Source organism: Triticum aestivum, chromosome 4D (assembly GCF_018294505.1).
Source record: "Triticum aestivum cultivar Chinese Spring chromosome 4D, IWGSC CS RefSeq v2.1, whole genome shotgun sequence".
In the NCBI taxonomy this organism is placed as follows: domain Eukaryota; kingdom Viridiplantae; phylum Streptophyta; class Magnoliopsida; order Poales; family Poaceae; genus Triticum; species Triticum aestivum.
Genome location: NC_057805.1, coordinates 515,738,028 through 515,750,599, shown reverse-complemented (window position 1 = coordinate 515,750,599; position 12,572 = coordinate 515,738,028). Strand labels below are relative to the sequence as shown.

The 12,572-nt window shown below is 45.9% G+C and overlaps 1 protein-coding gene across 1 annotated transcript; it reads right to left on the bottom strand.

Annotated features, from left to right (window-relative positions):
* Positions 1-10,366: 10,366 nt before the first annotated feature.
* Positions 10,367-11,734, bottom strand: LOC123100805 (uncharacterized). The gene is made up of 2 exons (XM_044522681.1): positions 11,602-11,734; positions 10,367-11,165 (listed from the first exon to the last, which is right to left on the bottom strand). Exon 2 carries the CDS (start codon positions 11,111-11,113, stop codon positions 10,517-10,519), a length of 597 nt encoding a protein of 198 aa, XP_044378616.1. The 5' UTR covers positions 11,114-11,165; positions 11,602-11,734; the 3' UTR covers positions 10,367-10,516.
* Positions 11,735-12,572: the final 838 nt, after the last annotated feature.

The window sequence follows — 12,572 nt, the reverse complement described above, 5'->3', positions numbered from 1 at the left end:
CATATTCTTGTAATAGGAATCACGACTTGCATGTCGATGAGTATGACAACCGGCAGGAGCCATAGGAGTTGTCTTTATATTTTTTTGTATGACCTGCGTGTCATTGAACAACGCCATGTAAATTACTTTACTTTATTGCTAAACGCGTTAGCCATAGAAGTAGAAGTAATCGTTGGCATGACAACTTCATGAAGACACAATGATGGAGATCATGGTGTCATGCCGGTGACGAAGATGATCATGGTGCCCCGAAGATGGAGATCAAAGGAGCAAAATGATAATGGCCATATCATGTCACTATTTGATTGCATGTGATGTTTATCATGTTTTACATCTTATTTTCTTAGAACGACGGTAGGAAGTAAGATGATCCCTTATAATAATTTCAAGAAAGTGTTCCCCCTAACTGTGCACCGTTGCGAAGGTTCGTTGTTTCGAAGCACCACATGATGATCGGGTGTGATAGATTCTAACGTTCGCATACAACGGGTGTTGACGAGCCTAGCATGTACAAACATGGCCTCGGAACACACGCAATACACTTAGGTTGACTTGACGAGCCTAGCATGTACAGACATGGCCTCGGAACACGGAAGACCGAAAGGTCGAGCATGAGTCGTATAGAAGATACGATCAACATGAAGATGTTCACCGATCTTGACTAGTCCGTCTCACGTGATGATCGGACACGGCCTAGTTAACTCGGATCATGTTTCACTTAGATGACTAGAGGGATGTCTATCTGAGTGGGAGTTCATTGAATAATTTGATTAGATGAACTCAATTATCATGAACTTAGTCTAAAATCTTTACAATATGTCTTGTAGATCAAATGGCCCACGTTGCCCTCAACTTCAACGCGTTCCTAGAGAAAACCAAGCTGAAAGATGATGGCAGCAACTATACGGACTGGGTCCGGAACCTGAGGATCATCCTCATAGCTGCCAAGAAAGATTATGTCCTAGAAGCACCGCTAGGTGAAGCACCCATCCCAGAGAACCAAGCCGTTATGAACGCTTGGCAATCACGTGCTGATGATTACTCCCTCGTTCAGTGCGGCATGCTTTACAGCTTAGAACCGGGGCTCCAAAAGCGTTTTGAGAAACATGGAGCATATGAGATGTTCGAAGAGCTGAAAATGGTTTTCCAAGCTCATGCCCGGGTCGAGAGATATGAAGTCTCCGACAAGTTCTTCAGTTGTAAAATGAAGGAAAATAGTTCTGTCAGTGAGCACATACTCAAAATGTCTGGGTTACACAACCGCTTGTCTCAGCTGGGAGTTAATCTCCCGGATGACGCGGTCATTGACAGAATCCTTCAGTCGCTTCCACCAAGCTACAAGAGCTTTGTGATGAACTTAAATATGCAGGGGATGGAAAAGACCATTCCTGAGGTATATTCAATGTTGAAATCAGCGGAGGTAGAGATCAAAAAGGAACATCAAGTGTTGATGGTGAATAAAACCACTAAGTTCAAGAAAGGCAAGGGTAAGAAGAACTTCAAGAAGGACGGCAAGGGAGTTGCTGCGCCCGGTAAGCCAGTTGCCGGGAAGAAGCCAAAGAATGGACCCAAGCCTGAGACTGAGTGCTTTTATTGCAAGGGAAGTGGTCACTGGAAGCGGAACTGCCCCAAATACTTAGCGGACAAGAAGGCCGGCAACACCAAAGGTATATGTGATATACATGTAATTGATGTGTACCTTACCAGTACTCGTAGTAGCTCCTGGGTATTTGATACCGGTGCGGTTGCTCATATTTGTAACTCAAAACAGGAACTGCGGAATAAGCGGAGACTGGCGAAGGACGAGGTGACGATGCGCGTCGGGAATGGTTCCAAGGTCGATGTGATCGCCGTCGGCACGCTGCCTCTACATTTACCTACGGGATTAGTTTTAAACCTCAATAATTGTTATTTAGTGCCAGCTTTGAGCATGAACATTGTATCAGGATCTCGTTTAATTCGAGATGGCTACTCATTTAAATCCGAGAATAATGGTTGTTCTATTTATATGAGAGATATGTTTTATGGTCATGCCCCGCTGGTCAATGGTTTATTCTTAATGAATCTCGAATGTGATGTTACACATATTCATAGTGTGAATACCAAAAGATGTAAAGTTGATAACGATAGTCCCCCATACTTGTGGCACTGCCGCCTTGGTCACATTGGTATCAAGCGCATGAAGAAGCTCCATGCTGATGGACTTTTAGAGTCTCTCGATTATGAATCATTTGACACATGCGAACCATGCCTCATGGGCAAAATGACCAAGACTCCGTTCTCCGGAATAATGGAGCGAGCAACCAACTTATTGGAAATCATACATACCGATGTGTGTGGTCCAATGAGTGTTGAGGCTCGCGGAGGATATCGTTATGTTCTCACTCTCACTGACGACTTGAGTAGATATGGGTATGTCTACCTAATGAAACACAAGTCTAAGACCTTTGAAAAGTTCAAGGAATTTCAGAGTGAGGTTGAGAATCAACGTGACAGGAAAATAAAGTTCCTACGATCAGATCGTGGAGGGGAATATTTAAGTCACGAATTTGGTACGCACTTAAGGAAATGTGGAATCGTTTCACAACTCACGCCGCCTGGAACACCTCAGCGAAATGGTGTGTCCGAACGTCGTAATCGCACTCTATTGGATATGGTGCGATCTATGATGTCTCCTACCGATCTACCGCTCTCATTTTGGGGCTATGCTTTAGAGACTGCCACATTCACTTTAAATAGGGCTCCGTCGAAATCCGTTGAGACGACACCGTATGAATTATGGTTTGGGAAGAAACCTAAGCTGTCGTTTCTAAAAGTTTGGGGATGCGATGCTTATGTCAAGAAACTTCAACCTGAAAAGCTCGAACCCAAGTCGGAAAAATGCGTCTTCATAGGATACCCTAAGGAAACCATTGGGTATACCTTCTACCTCAGATCCGAAGGCAAAATCTTTGTTGCCAAGAGTGGGTCCTTTCTGGAGAAAGAGTTTCTCTCGAAAGAAGTGAGTGGGAGGAAAGTGGAACTTGATGAGGTGATAGTCACCCCTTCCGACCCGGAAAGTAGCGCAGCGCGGGAAGATGTTCCTATGGTGCCTACACCGACTGGGGAGGAAGTTAATGATGATGATCATGAAGCTTCGGATCAAGTTACTGCTGAACTTCGTAGGTCCACAAGGACACGTTCCGCACCAGAGTGGTACGGCAACCCTGTCCTGGAAATCATGTTGTTAGACAACGGTGAACCTTCGAACTATGATGAAGCGATGGCGGGCCCGGATTCCGACAAATGGCTAGAAGCCATGAAATCCGAGATAGGATCCATGTATGAAAACGAAGTATGGACTTTGACTGACTTGCCCGATGATCGGCGAGCCATAGAAAATAAATGGATCTTTAAGAAGAAGACAGACGCGGATGGTAATGTGACCATCTATAAGGCTCGACTTGTCGCTAAGGGTTATCGACAAGTTCAAGGGGTTGACTACGATGAGACTTTCTCACCCGTAGCGAAGCTGAAGTCCATCCGAATCATGTTAGCAATTGCCGCATTCTATGATTATGAGATATGGCAAATGGACGTCAAAACGGCATTCCTTAACGGCTTTCTTAAGGAAGAATTGTATATGATGCAGCCGGAAGGTTTTGTCGATCCTAAGAATGCTAACAAGGTATGCAAGCTCCAGCGCTCCATCTATGGGCTGGTGCAAGCATCTCGGAGTTGGAACATTTGATTTGATGAGATGATCAAAGCGTTTGGGTTTACACAGACTTATGGAGAAGCCTGTGTTTACAAGAAAGTGAGTGGGAGCTCTGTAGCATTTCTCTTATTATATGTGGATGACATACTATTGATGGGAAATGATATAGAATTCTTGGAAAGTATAAAGGCCTACTTGAATAAGTGTTTTTCAATGAAGGACCTTGGAGAAGCTTCTTATATATTAGGCATCAAGATCTATAGAGATAGATCAAGACGCCTCATTGGTCTTTCACAGAGTACGTACCTTGACAAGATATTGAAGAAGTTCAATATAGATCAGTCCAAGAAGGGGTTCTTGCCTGTATTGCAAGGTGTGCAATTGAGCACGGCTCAATGCCCGACCACGGCAGAAGATAGAGAAAAGATGAGTGTCATCCCCTATGCCTCGGCCATAGGGTCTATTATGTGTGCCATGCTGTGTACCAGACCTGATGTAAACCTTGCTGTAAGTTTGGTAGGAAGGTACCAAAGTAATCCCGGCATGGAACACTGGACAGTAGTCGAGAATATCCTGAAGTACCTGAAGAGGACTAAGGATATGTTTCTCGTTTATGGAGGTGACAAAGAGCTCGTCGTAAAGGGTTACGTCGACGCTAGCTTCGACACAGATCTGGATGACTCGAAGTCACAAACCGGATACGTGTATATTTTGAATGGAGGGGCAGTAAGCTGGTGCAGTTGCAAGCAAAGCGTCGTGGCGGGATCTACATGTGAAGCGGAGTACATGGCGGCCTCAGAGGCAGCACAAGAAGCAATCTGGATGAAGGAGTTCATTACCGACCTAGGGGTGATTCCCAATGCGTCGGGCCCGATGATTCCCTTCTGTGGCAACACTGGAGCTATTGCCCTTGCCAAGGAGCCCAGGTTTCACAGGAAGACCAGACATATCAAGCGACGCTTCAACTCCATTTGTGAAAGTGTTCAAAATGGAGACATAGATATTTGTAAAGTACATACGGACCTGAATGTAGCAGATCCGTTGACTAAACCTCTCCCTAGAGAAAAACATGATCAACACCAGAACTCTATGGGTGTTCGATTCATCACAATGTAACTAGATTATTGACTCTAGTGCAAGTGGGAGACTGTTGGAAATATGCCCTAGAGGCAATAATAAAATGGTTATTATTATATTTCCTTGTTCATGATAATTGTCTATTGTTCATGCTATAATTGTGTTATCCGGAAATCGTAATACATGTGTGAATGCATAGACCACAACGTGTCCCTAGTAAGCCTCTAGTTGACTAGCTCGTTGATCAACAAATAGTCATGGTTTCCTGACTATGGACATTGGATGTCATTGATAACGGGATCACATCATTAGGAGAATGATGTGATGGACGAGACCCAATCCTAAGCATAGCACAAAGATCGTGTAGTTCGTTTGCTAGAGCTTTTACAATGTCAAGTATCATTTCCTTAGACCATGAGATCGTGTAACTCCCGGATGCCGTAGGAGTGCTTTGGGTGTGCCAAACGTCACAACGTAACTGGGTGACTATAAAGGTACACTACAGGTATCTCTGAAAGTGTCTGTTGGGTTGACACGGATCAAGACTGGGATTTGTCACTCCGTATGACGGAGAGGTATCTCTGGGCCCACTCGGTAATGCATCATCATAATGAGCTCAATGTGACTAAGGAGTTAGCCACGGGATCATGCATTACCGTACGAGTAAAGTGACTTGCCGGTAACGAGATTGAACAAGGTATTGGGATACCGACGATCGAATCTCGGGCAAGTAACATACCGATTGACAAAGCGAATTGTATACGGGATTGATTGAATCCTCGACATCGTGGTTCATCCGATGAGATCATCGTGGAACATGTGGGAGCCCACATGGGTATCCAGATCCCGCTGTTGGTTATTGACCGGAGAGGCGTCTCGGTCATGTCTGCATGTCTCCCGAACCCGTAGGGTCTACACACTTAAGGTTCGGTGACGCTTGGGTTGTAGAGATATTAGTATGCGGAAACCCGAAAGTTGTTCGGAGTCCCGGATGAGATCCCGGACGTCACGAGGAGTTCCGGAATGGTCCGGAGGTGAAGAATTATATATAGGAAGTCCAGTTTCGGCCACCGGGAAAGTTTCGGGGGTTATGGGTATTGTACCGGGACCACCGGAAGGGTCCCGGGGGTCCACCTGGTGGGGCCACCTATCCCGGAGGGCCCCATGGGCTGAAGTGGGAGGGGAACCAGCCCCTAGTGGGCTGGTGCGCCCCCATGGGCCTCCCCTGCGCCTAGGGTTGGAAACCCTGGGGGTGGGGGGCGCCCCACCTGACTTGGGGGGGAAGTCCCCCCCCCCTTGGCCGCCGCCCCCCATGTAGATGGGATCCCAGGGCCGGCGCCCCCCAAGGGGCCTATATAAAGGGGGGAGGGCTGCTGCACCCTAGCCCCTGGCGCCTCCCTCTCCCTCCCGTGACACCTCTCCCTCCCGCTTGCGCTTGGCGAAGCCCTGCCGGGATCCCCGCTACTTCCATCACCACGCCGTCGTGCTACTGGATCTCCATCAACCTCTCCTTTCCCCTTGCTGGATCAAGAAGGAGGAGACGTCGCTGCTCCGTACGTGTGTTGAACGCGGAGGTGCCGTCCGTTCGGCGCTCGGTCATCGGTGATTTGGATCACGATGAGTACGACTCCATCAACCCCGTTCACTTGAACGCTTCCGCTCGCGATCTACAAGGGTATGTAGATGCACTCCTTTCCCCTCGTTGCTAGTAAACTCCATAGATGGATCTTGGTGATGCGTAGGAAATTTTAAAATTCTGCAACGATCCCCAACATAAATAGTGATAATGACGACTACGATGATTTTTAGCTAGCTAGCTAGAGTATATATATACTCATGTTGATGATATGATGCAAGAGTTTTTATATTAATATGCTGATGATGATGAATTATTATATCATTTAATGAAAGAAACCACAGATTAGTTTCAGCTGGATGGATCCTACCTAAGTGATCAAGTATATATATATATGCCATATCCATATATATTATACTTGACCACCTAATTAGGTGATCAAGTATAATATGGATATGGCATATACTTGATCACTTAGCTAGCTAGATCCAAATGCATCCAGTCGAAACTAATCCGCGGTACTTTCACCTAATGATTTAACAACTCATTATAATGTAAAACAATCACTAAATTAAATTGAAAACAGAAAATTAAAGGAAAAATTAAAAAAAACACCCAAACATTTAGTACCGGTTGGTGTTACCAACCGGTACTAAAGCCCTACGCGGACCCGGGCCTGGCTCGTGCCACGTGTTTGCACTTTAGCGCCGGTTCGTGACGAACCGGTACTAAAGGGGGGGACCTTTAGTCCCCACTCTTTAGTGCCGGTTGGCGAACCGGCACTAAAGGCCGTCACGAACCGGCACTAAAGGTCGGTTCTGCACTAGTGTGAGATATGATAATTACTTCAGTACAACTTTTACAGTAGTTGGCGTTTTTTGGAGCCGTTCGTTTGCCTCGATCTAACAGTGCATACATACGTGGTACTCGAAAGTATGCGGATGAAAGTACTCGAAAGTACTAATGATAAGGTGGGGACACCTTTTAATCTAGGGGCATTTTAGTCCTAGGAAAAATATGATAAGGTGGCCCTCTCATCCAATGCAAAACCGCCGCCCATCTCGTCCAATGCAAATGGCCACTGCCGTGAAACTTCCCCTCTAACATCACCATTACAACCGCGGCCATCTCCTAGCCTTCTCCTCCTTCTCGCGGCCGCAACTTTGCTCTTCCCAGCTTCCACATCCATCCCCCTCTTCCATCCACGCAAAAACCTCGATGGAGCAGCAGATCGAGCAGATCGCCGGCGGCGAGAACGCCGACTTCATGGAGATCGCCTGCGGCGACCAGGTCAAGATGAGAAGGTTGACGGAGATCCGTTCTTGGTTTCACAACACAAGTCAGATGCACTGGACAACAATGGCCACTTTGAAGCAAATGACGAGTAGGGAGAAGGCAAAGCTTCCCCCCCACCCGCACAACCGATGCACTTCGTCGAGATCCTCCTCTGGGCGATGGAGCAGGCCGATTCGTCCAGCCCGTGGACCAGGCGAAGGTGGTGGGTGTTCAGATCCAAGGTAGAGAATCCACTAGATCAGGAACCCACGGTGCACGAGGTGCCGTTGCAGATTGTGGAGCCTCCAACCGAGTCGAAGATGACTCCGAATCGCAAGAGGAGGAGGACAATGGTCGCGACATCGCTTCCCCGCCGTTCTCCACGCTTCCCTCGCCGCTCTCCTCGTCTGAACGGCGGCCGTAGCTATGTTTAGGGTAAGATTGCTGAATTTCATTCATCATTACTTGCCACTTGCTTAATTTGATTCTCTGCAATATGTTCTTCCTACCTGTGTACTTAAATCCGTAGCCTCTGGATGGCAGCTTAGTTTGATCGACGAGGCTGCAATGAGTCTAGGCATATATAGCACACTACTAGAAAAACAGCTATAGCCAATATGGACACTAATGATACACTATACATCTGGCGCGTCATGTGTAGGTACGCTATTAGTAACCAAAACAGTAATGACGCACTAGGTGAAAAGTGCGCCATTACTAAGTTTGACCAAGGTTTGACCCAGTCATACACATAGTAATGGCCCACTTTTTATAGGTGCGCCATTACTAAGTTGACATAGTAATGGCGCACCTTTATAAAGTGCACCATAACTATGTGTATGACTGGGTCAAACCTTGGTCAAACTTAGTAATGGCGCACTTTGCATAGGTGCGCCATTACTATGTCAAACTTAGTAATGGCGCACCTATACAAAGTGCGCCATTACTAAGTTTGACCAAGTAATACACATAGTAATGGCGCACTTTGTGAAGGTGCGTCATTACTAAATGCACCCCCCTTGTGGACTGCCTTTTCAGTTAAAAAAATAAAAGAAAATGATGGAAATGTCAAAAAAAATAAGTTTCCCATGTGATATGTGGTCTAGTTGTTGGGAAAATTTACAAATATGAATTTCGACTTTATTTACAAAATCTCTCTGGAATTTAGTAAAATGGGCATAACTTTTGCATACAAACTCGGATTAAAAAGTTTTTTATATGAAAAATCATCTACTCGAAAAGTTACATCCGAATTCAACTGGGGGAACCTCGTTGAAGATTTTTAGAATCCCCAAAAACCTAACAAAATAAAAGATACGGGGCTTTTAAGATCGAGAGGGTTTAGGGCGTGTCAGGAGAAGGGGGAGGTGGGCGGAGAAAGGGCTGGTGACGGCAAGGTGGAGCAGCCTAGTTTAGTTGAGGACTGCAGCGCGGCTCCCGGACCGCACGGTGGTGGAGCTCGTCGTGGCTAGGCTTGTTGCGCGGCGACACAACTAGATCCGCGTGTCAAGGAGAAGGGGGAGGTGCGCGGAGAAGGGGCTGGTGACGGCAAGGTGGAGCAACCTAGTTTAGTTGAGGAGTGCGGCGCGGCTCCCGGACCACACGGTGGTGGAGCTCGTCGTGGCTAGGGTTGTTGCGCGGCGACCGACGCAACTAGATCTACGTGTCAGGAGAAGGGGGAGGTGGGCGGAGAAGGGGCTGGTGACGGCAAGGTGGAGCAGCCTAGTTTAGTTGAGGACTGCGGCGCGGCTCCCGGACCGCACAATGGTGGAGCTCGTCGTGGCTAGGGTTGTTGCGCGGTGACCAACGCAACTAGATCTGCCGCAGTCCTCAACTAGATTTACGTGTCAGGAGAAGGGGAAGGTGGGCGCAACAAGAGGAAATAGAGATAGGGAGGATGGAACGGTGGGCTCCTTCCTCCTTGGCTGGCTAGTGGAAGGCTAATCACATTTCAATTCAATTCAGCTTCAAGTACAAGGTGAAGTTTTGTTTATGGTATTTGCAAAGCTTTAATCATGGACACTCACAGATAAGCACTACTCCCTCGGTTCCTAAATATAAGGGGGTGTTTGTTTCCAGAGACTTTTTGATGTAGGGACTAGAAAAAGTCCCTCTTAAAGACTTTTTAACCAAACGGGAGGGACTTTCAGGGACTAAACCATTTGAGACTAAAAAGAAGAAGACCCTATATGAGAGTCTTTTTGAGACTTTTCCCTGGTCTGCCCCGCAACTACTAGTTCATTATCCTCTAGTCCATGTTTAGGGGCAACATGGTCTTTTAGCATGTCATTTATTATCCTCTAGTCCATGTTTAGTTCCTTGAAACAAACAGATAGGGACTAGAGACTTTTTACTTAGACTAAAAAAAGTCCTAGGACTTTTTAAACAAACAGGGCCTAAGTCTTTTAAGAGATTTCACTAGGAAACTACATACGGAGCAAAATGAGTGAATCCACATTCTAAAGTATGTCTATATTCATCCAAACTACATACGGAGCAAAATGAGTAAACCCACATTCTAAAGTATGTCTATATTCATCCGTATGTAGTCTTTTAGTTAAACCTCTTAAAAGACTTAAATTTGGGATTTCTTTTCTAACATACTATATTCTTTTGGCATATATTAATTCCCTAAAGAGCGAATACCTCCATGTGACTGTACAGTAAAACACAGAATGGATGTTTCTCAAAAAAAAAAAAAAACTGAAAGTAATTGCAAGTTGTACCCGACTAGCACAGAATGAGAAAACACTACCCAAGATACATATCATTTAAAATCCATTAATAACACATCCAAACATAAAGGGTTGATTCTAAACTGTTTGCCACGCCCCTAAGAAATACTCATCACAACAGCCTCGAGCTGGCTGATAAGTCTACTCATCAGAGCACTAATCAGAATACTCATCAGAGCACTCATCAGAATACTCATCAGAATCACAGAAACGAACCGGGGTCTCCAACACATCGGTGACCAGCTGGACCAGCAACAGGACACGCTCCTCAAGCCAGGCAATGTTACCATCACCTTTGAGTACAGCATCAGCAGTATCCTTTAGCATTATGCTCAGCTTTTTGACTCGGGCTAAGACCAGATCGTCCTCGGCAAGCAATACGCCCAAGGCTAACATAAAGCACTTCCTCATATGTAAGAGCGCAACAGCTGAGTTCTTCATGAGTAGGAGGGCTTCCAGGGCGCCCCGTTCCAGCTTGGCCTCCTGAACCATGAGCTGGGGTAACACATCATGCTCCAGCTTTTGGATTTCCACCGACAAGCCTGCCACGACGGAGAGGATTTCCAGCTCCGGGCATACCCACTTCCACGACTCCATGAGCAGCGGGCGGAGGAGTGCATACGACTCGCACGCTATGCGCACCGACTCCAGAGAGACAAGACCCACAAGCATGCACTTATTGGAGTGGCCCAGCTCATCGGAGCGGGCCTGCAGGTCTTGGATTTGGGCATGGGAGTGGATTTTGTAGAACATCGTTTCCTTTTGGCGGCGAAGAAGGCTGCAGCAGAAGAGTTGCTGCTACCAGCTGGTACAGCACAAACAGAGGAGGATTTAATGTCAGGAAGAGACCATACAGCAGCAAATTTGCATTGTGCGACAGAATAGTTAATAATATGAAGTGAAAGCAATTCAGCCATGTATTTATACTGATAGGCAACTAAAAAAAAATAAATACACTCAATCACCCAAAACAGGAAAATAATTAACAGAGGGAATATAATATAATTTGGTTCAAAGTAGATAGAGATCCCATCATTCATTGTATTATTGTGAGCAAGAAAATTGCATCTCCAGAATTACAACCGACGCTGTGTGTGTTACCAAGCAAACCCTAACTAAAACGTCAGACTGATTCCTTATTATAATCGAACCCTGGGTGGTGTTACCAAACAAACCCTAGTTAAATCCTATCCTAGTCATACGAATACTCAAAGCCAGGCAGGAAAGGATACAAGACCAACCACAATCGGAACGAGCAACTCCGGAGGGAGACCACGCTGGCTGGATCCAAGACCTACGAACCAATCGGAACGAACTCCAAGCTGATCGGGATGTACAAGCATGTGCTCACCTCGGGCGGGCGGGCGGGCGGGCGGGCGTAAGATCTGATCTGGAGAGGAGGACGAGGCGTCGGGTGATATCCGTGAGATTGGGTCGACAGGTTGCGGGGAACGGCGCGAGGCGATGGAGTGCGGGCGGCTTTTATAGGAGAGAGGGCAAGAGGGGTTCGGGCCCGTTTAACCCAGGCCGTGCCGGGCCGGGCCGGCCCATTTGGCCAGGTTTGGTATCCGCCTCGCATTCTCTGATTTTTTACCAATTTATTAATATTAATAGTAGCAAAAATGCCCGTGAGTGCAAGTATTGGACATATAGTTTATTGCATGGTTACTTATAATTGTATCATGATATTTATTTATTTAACTAACACATCATGTTTTTCAATTTGTCTTCAAATCACCCGTGTGATTTATATATATCCACCCACTAATGCATCATGTGTTTCATCAGTTTATCTTGTGATTTAACCCTGCATGACACGCTCATTCAACTTTGGACCAAATATTCCTTTCTTTTAATAAAAACTGAGACATCCCTCGATTTTTTTGAAATTAAAACAAGAACAACAAAAACAATTCTAGACCTAGCTAGAGTACCAAACCTAAGATAAAACAAGAAAACTTGCGACATATACACACAAACAGAAAAAAAAAAACATTCAAGGATATTGGCTTATGGGTCCAGTGAGATTGTAAATTGTTTATACTTCCCTAAATAGTAAATACTCAAACACAGGCTTTGTCACACACATTCTCAACCACAGGATTAACAACTCTAGAAGCTTCAGATGGGCCCTACGTGTCATAAGGCCCAGTTCCATAAAGTTAAGCCCACGTCGATCTTTATAGTGAGTCCGACTTTCATTATTAGAAAA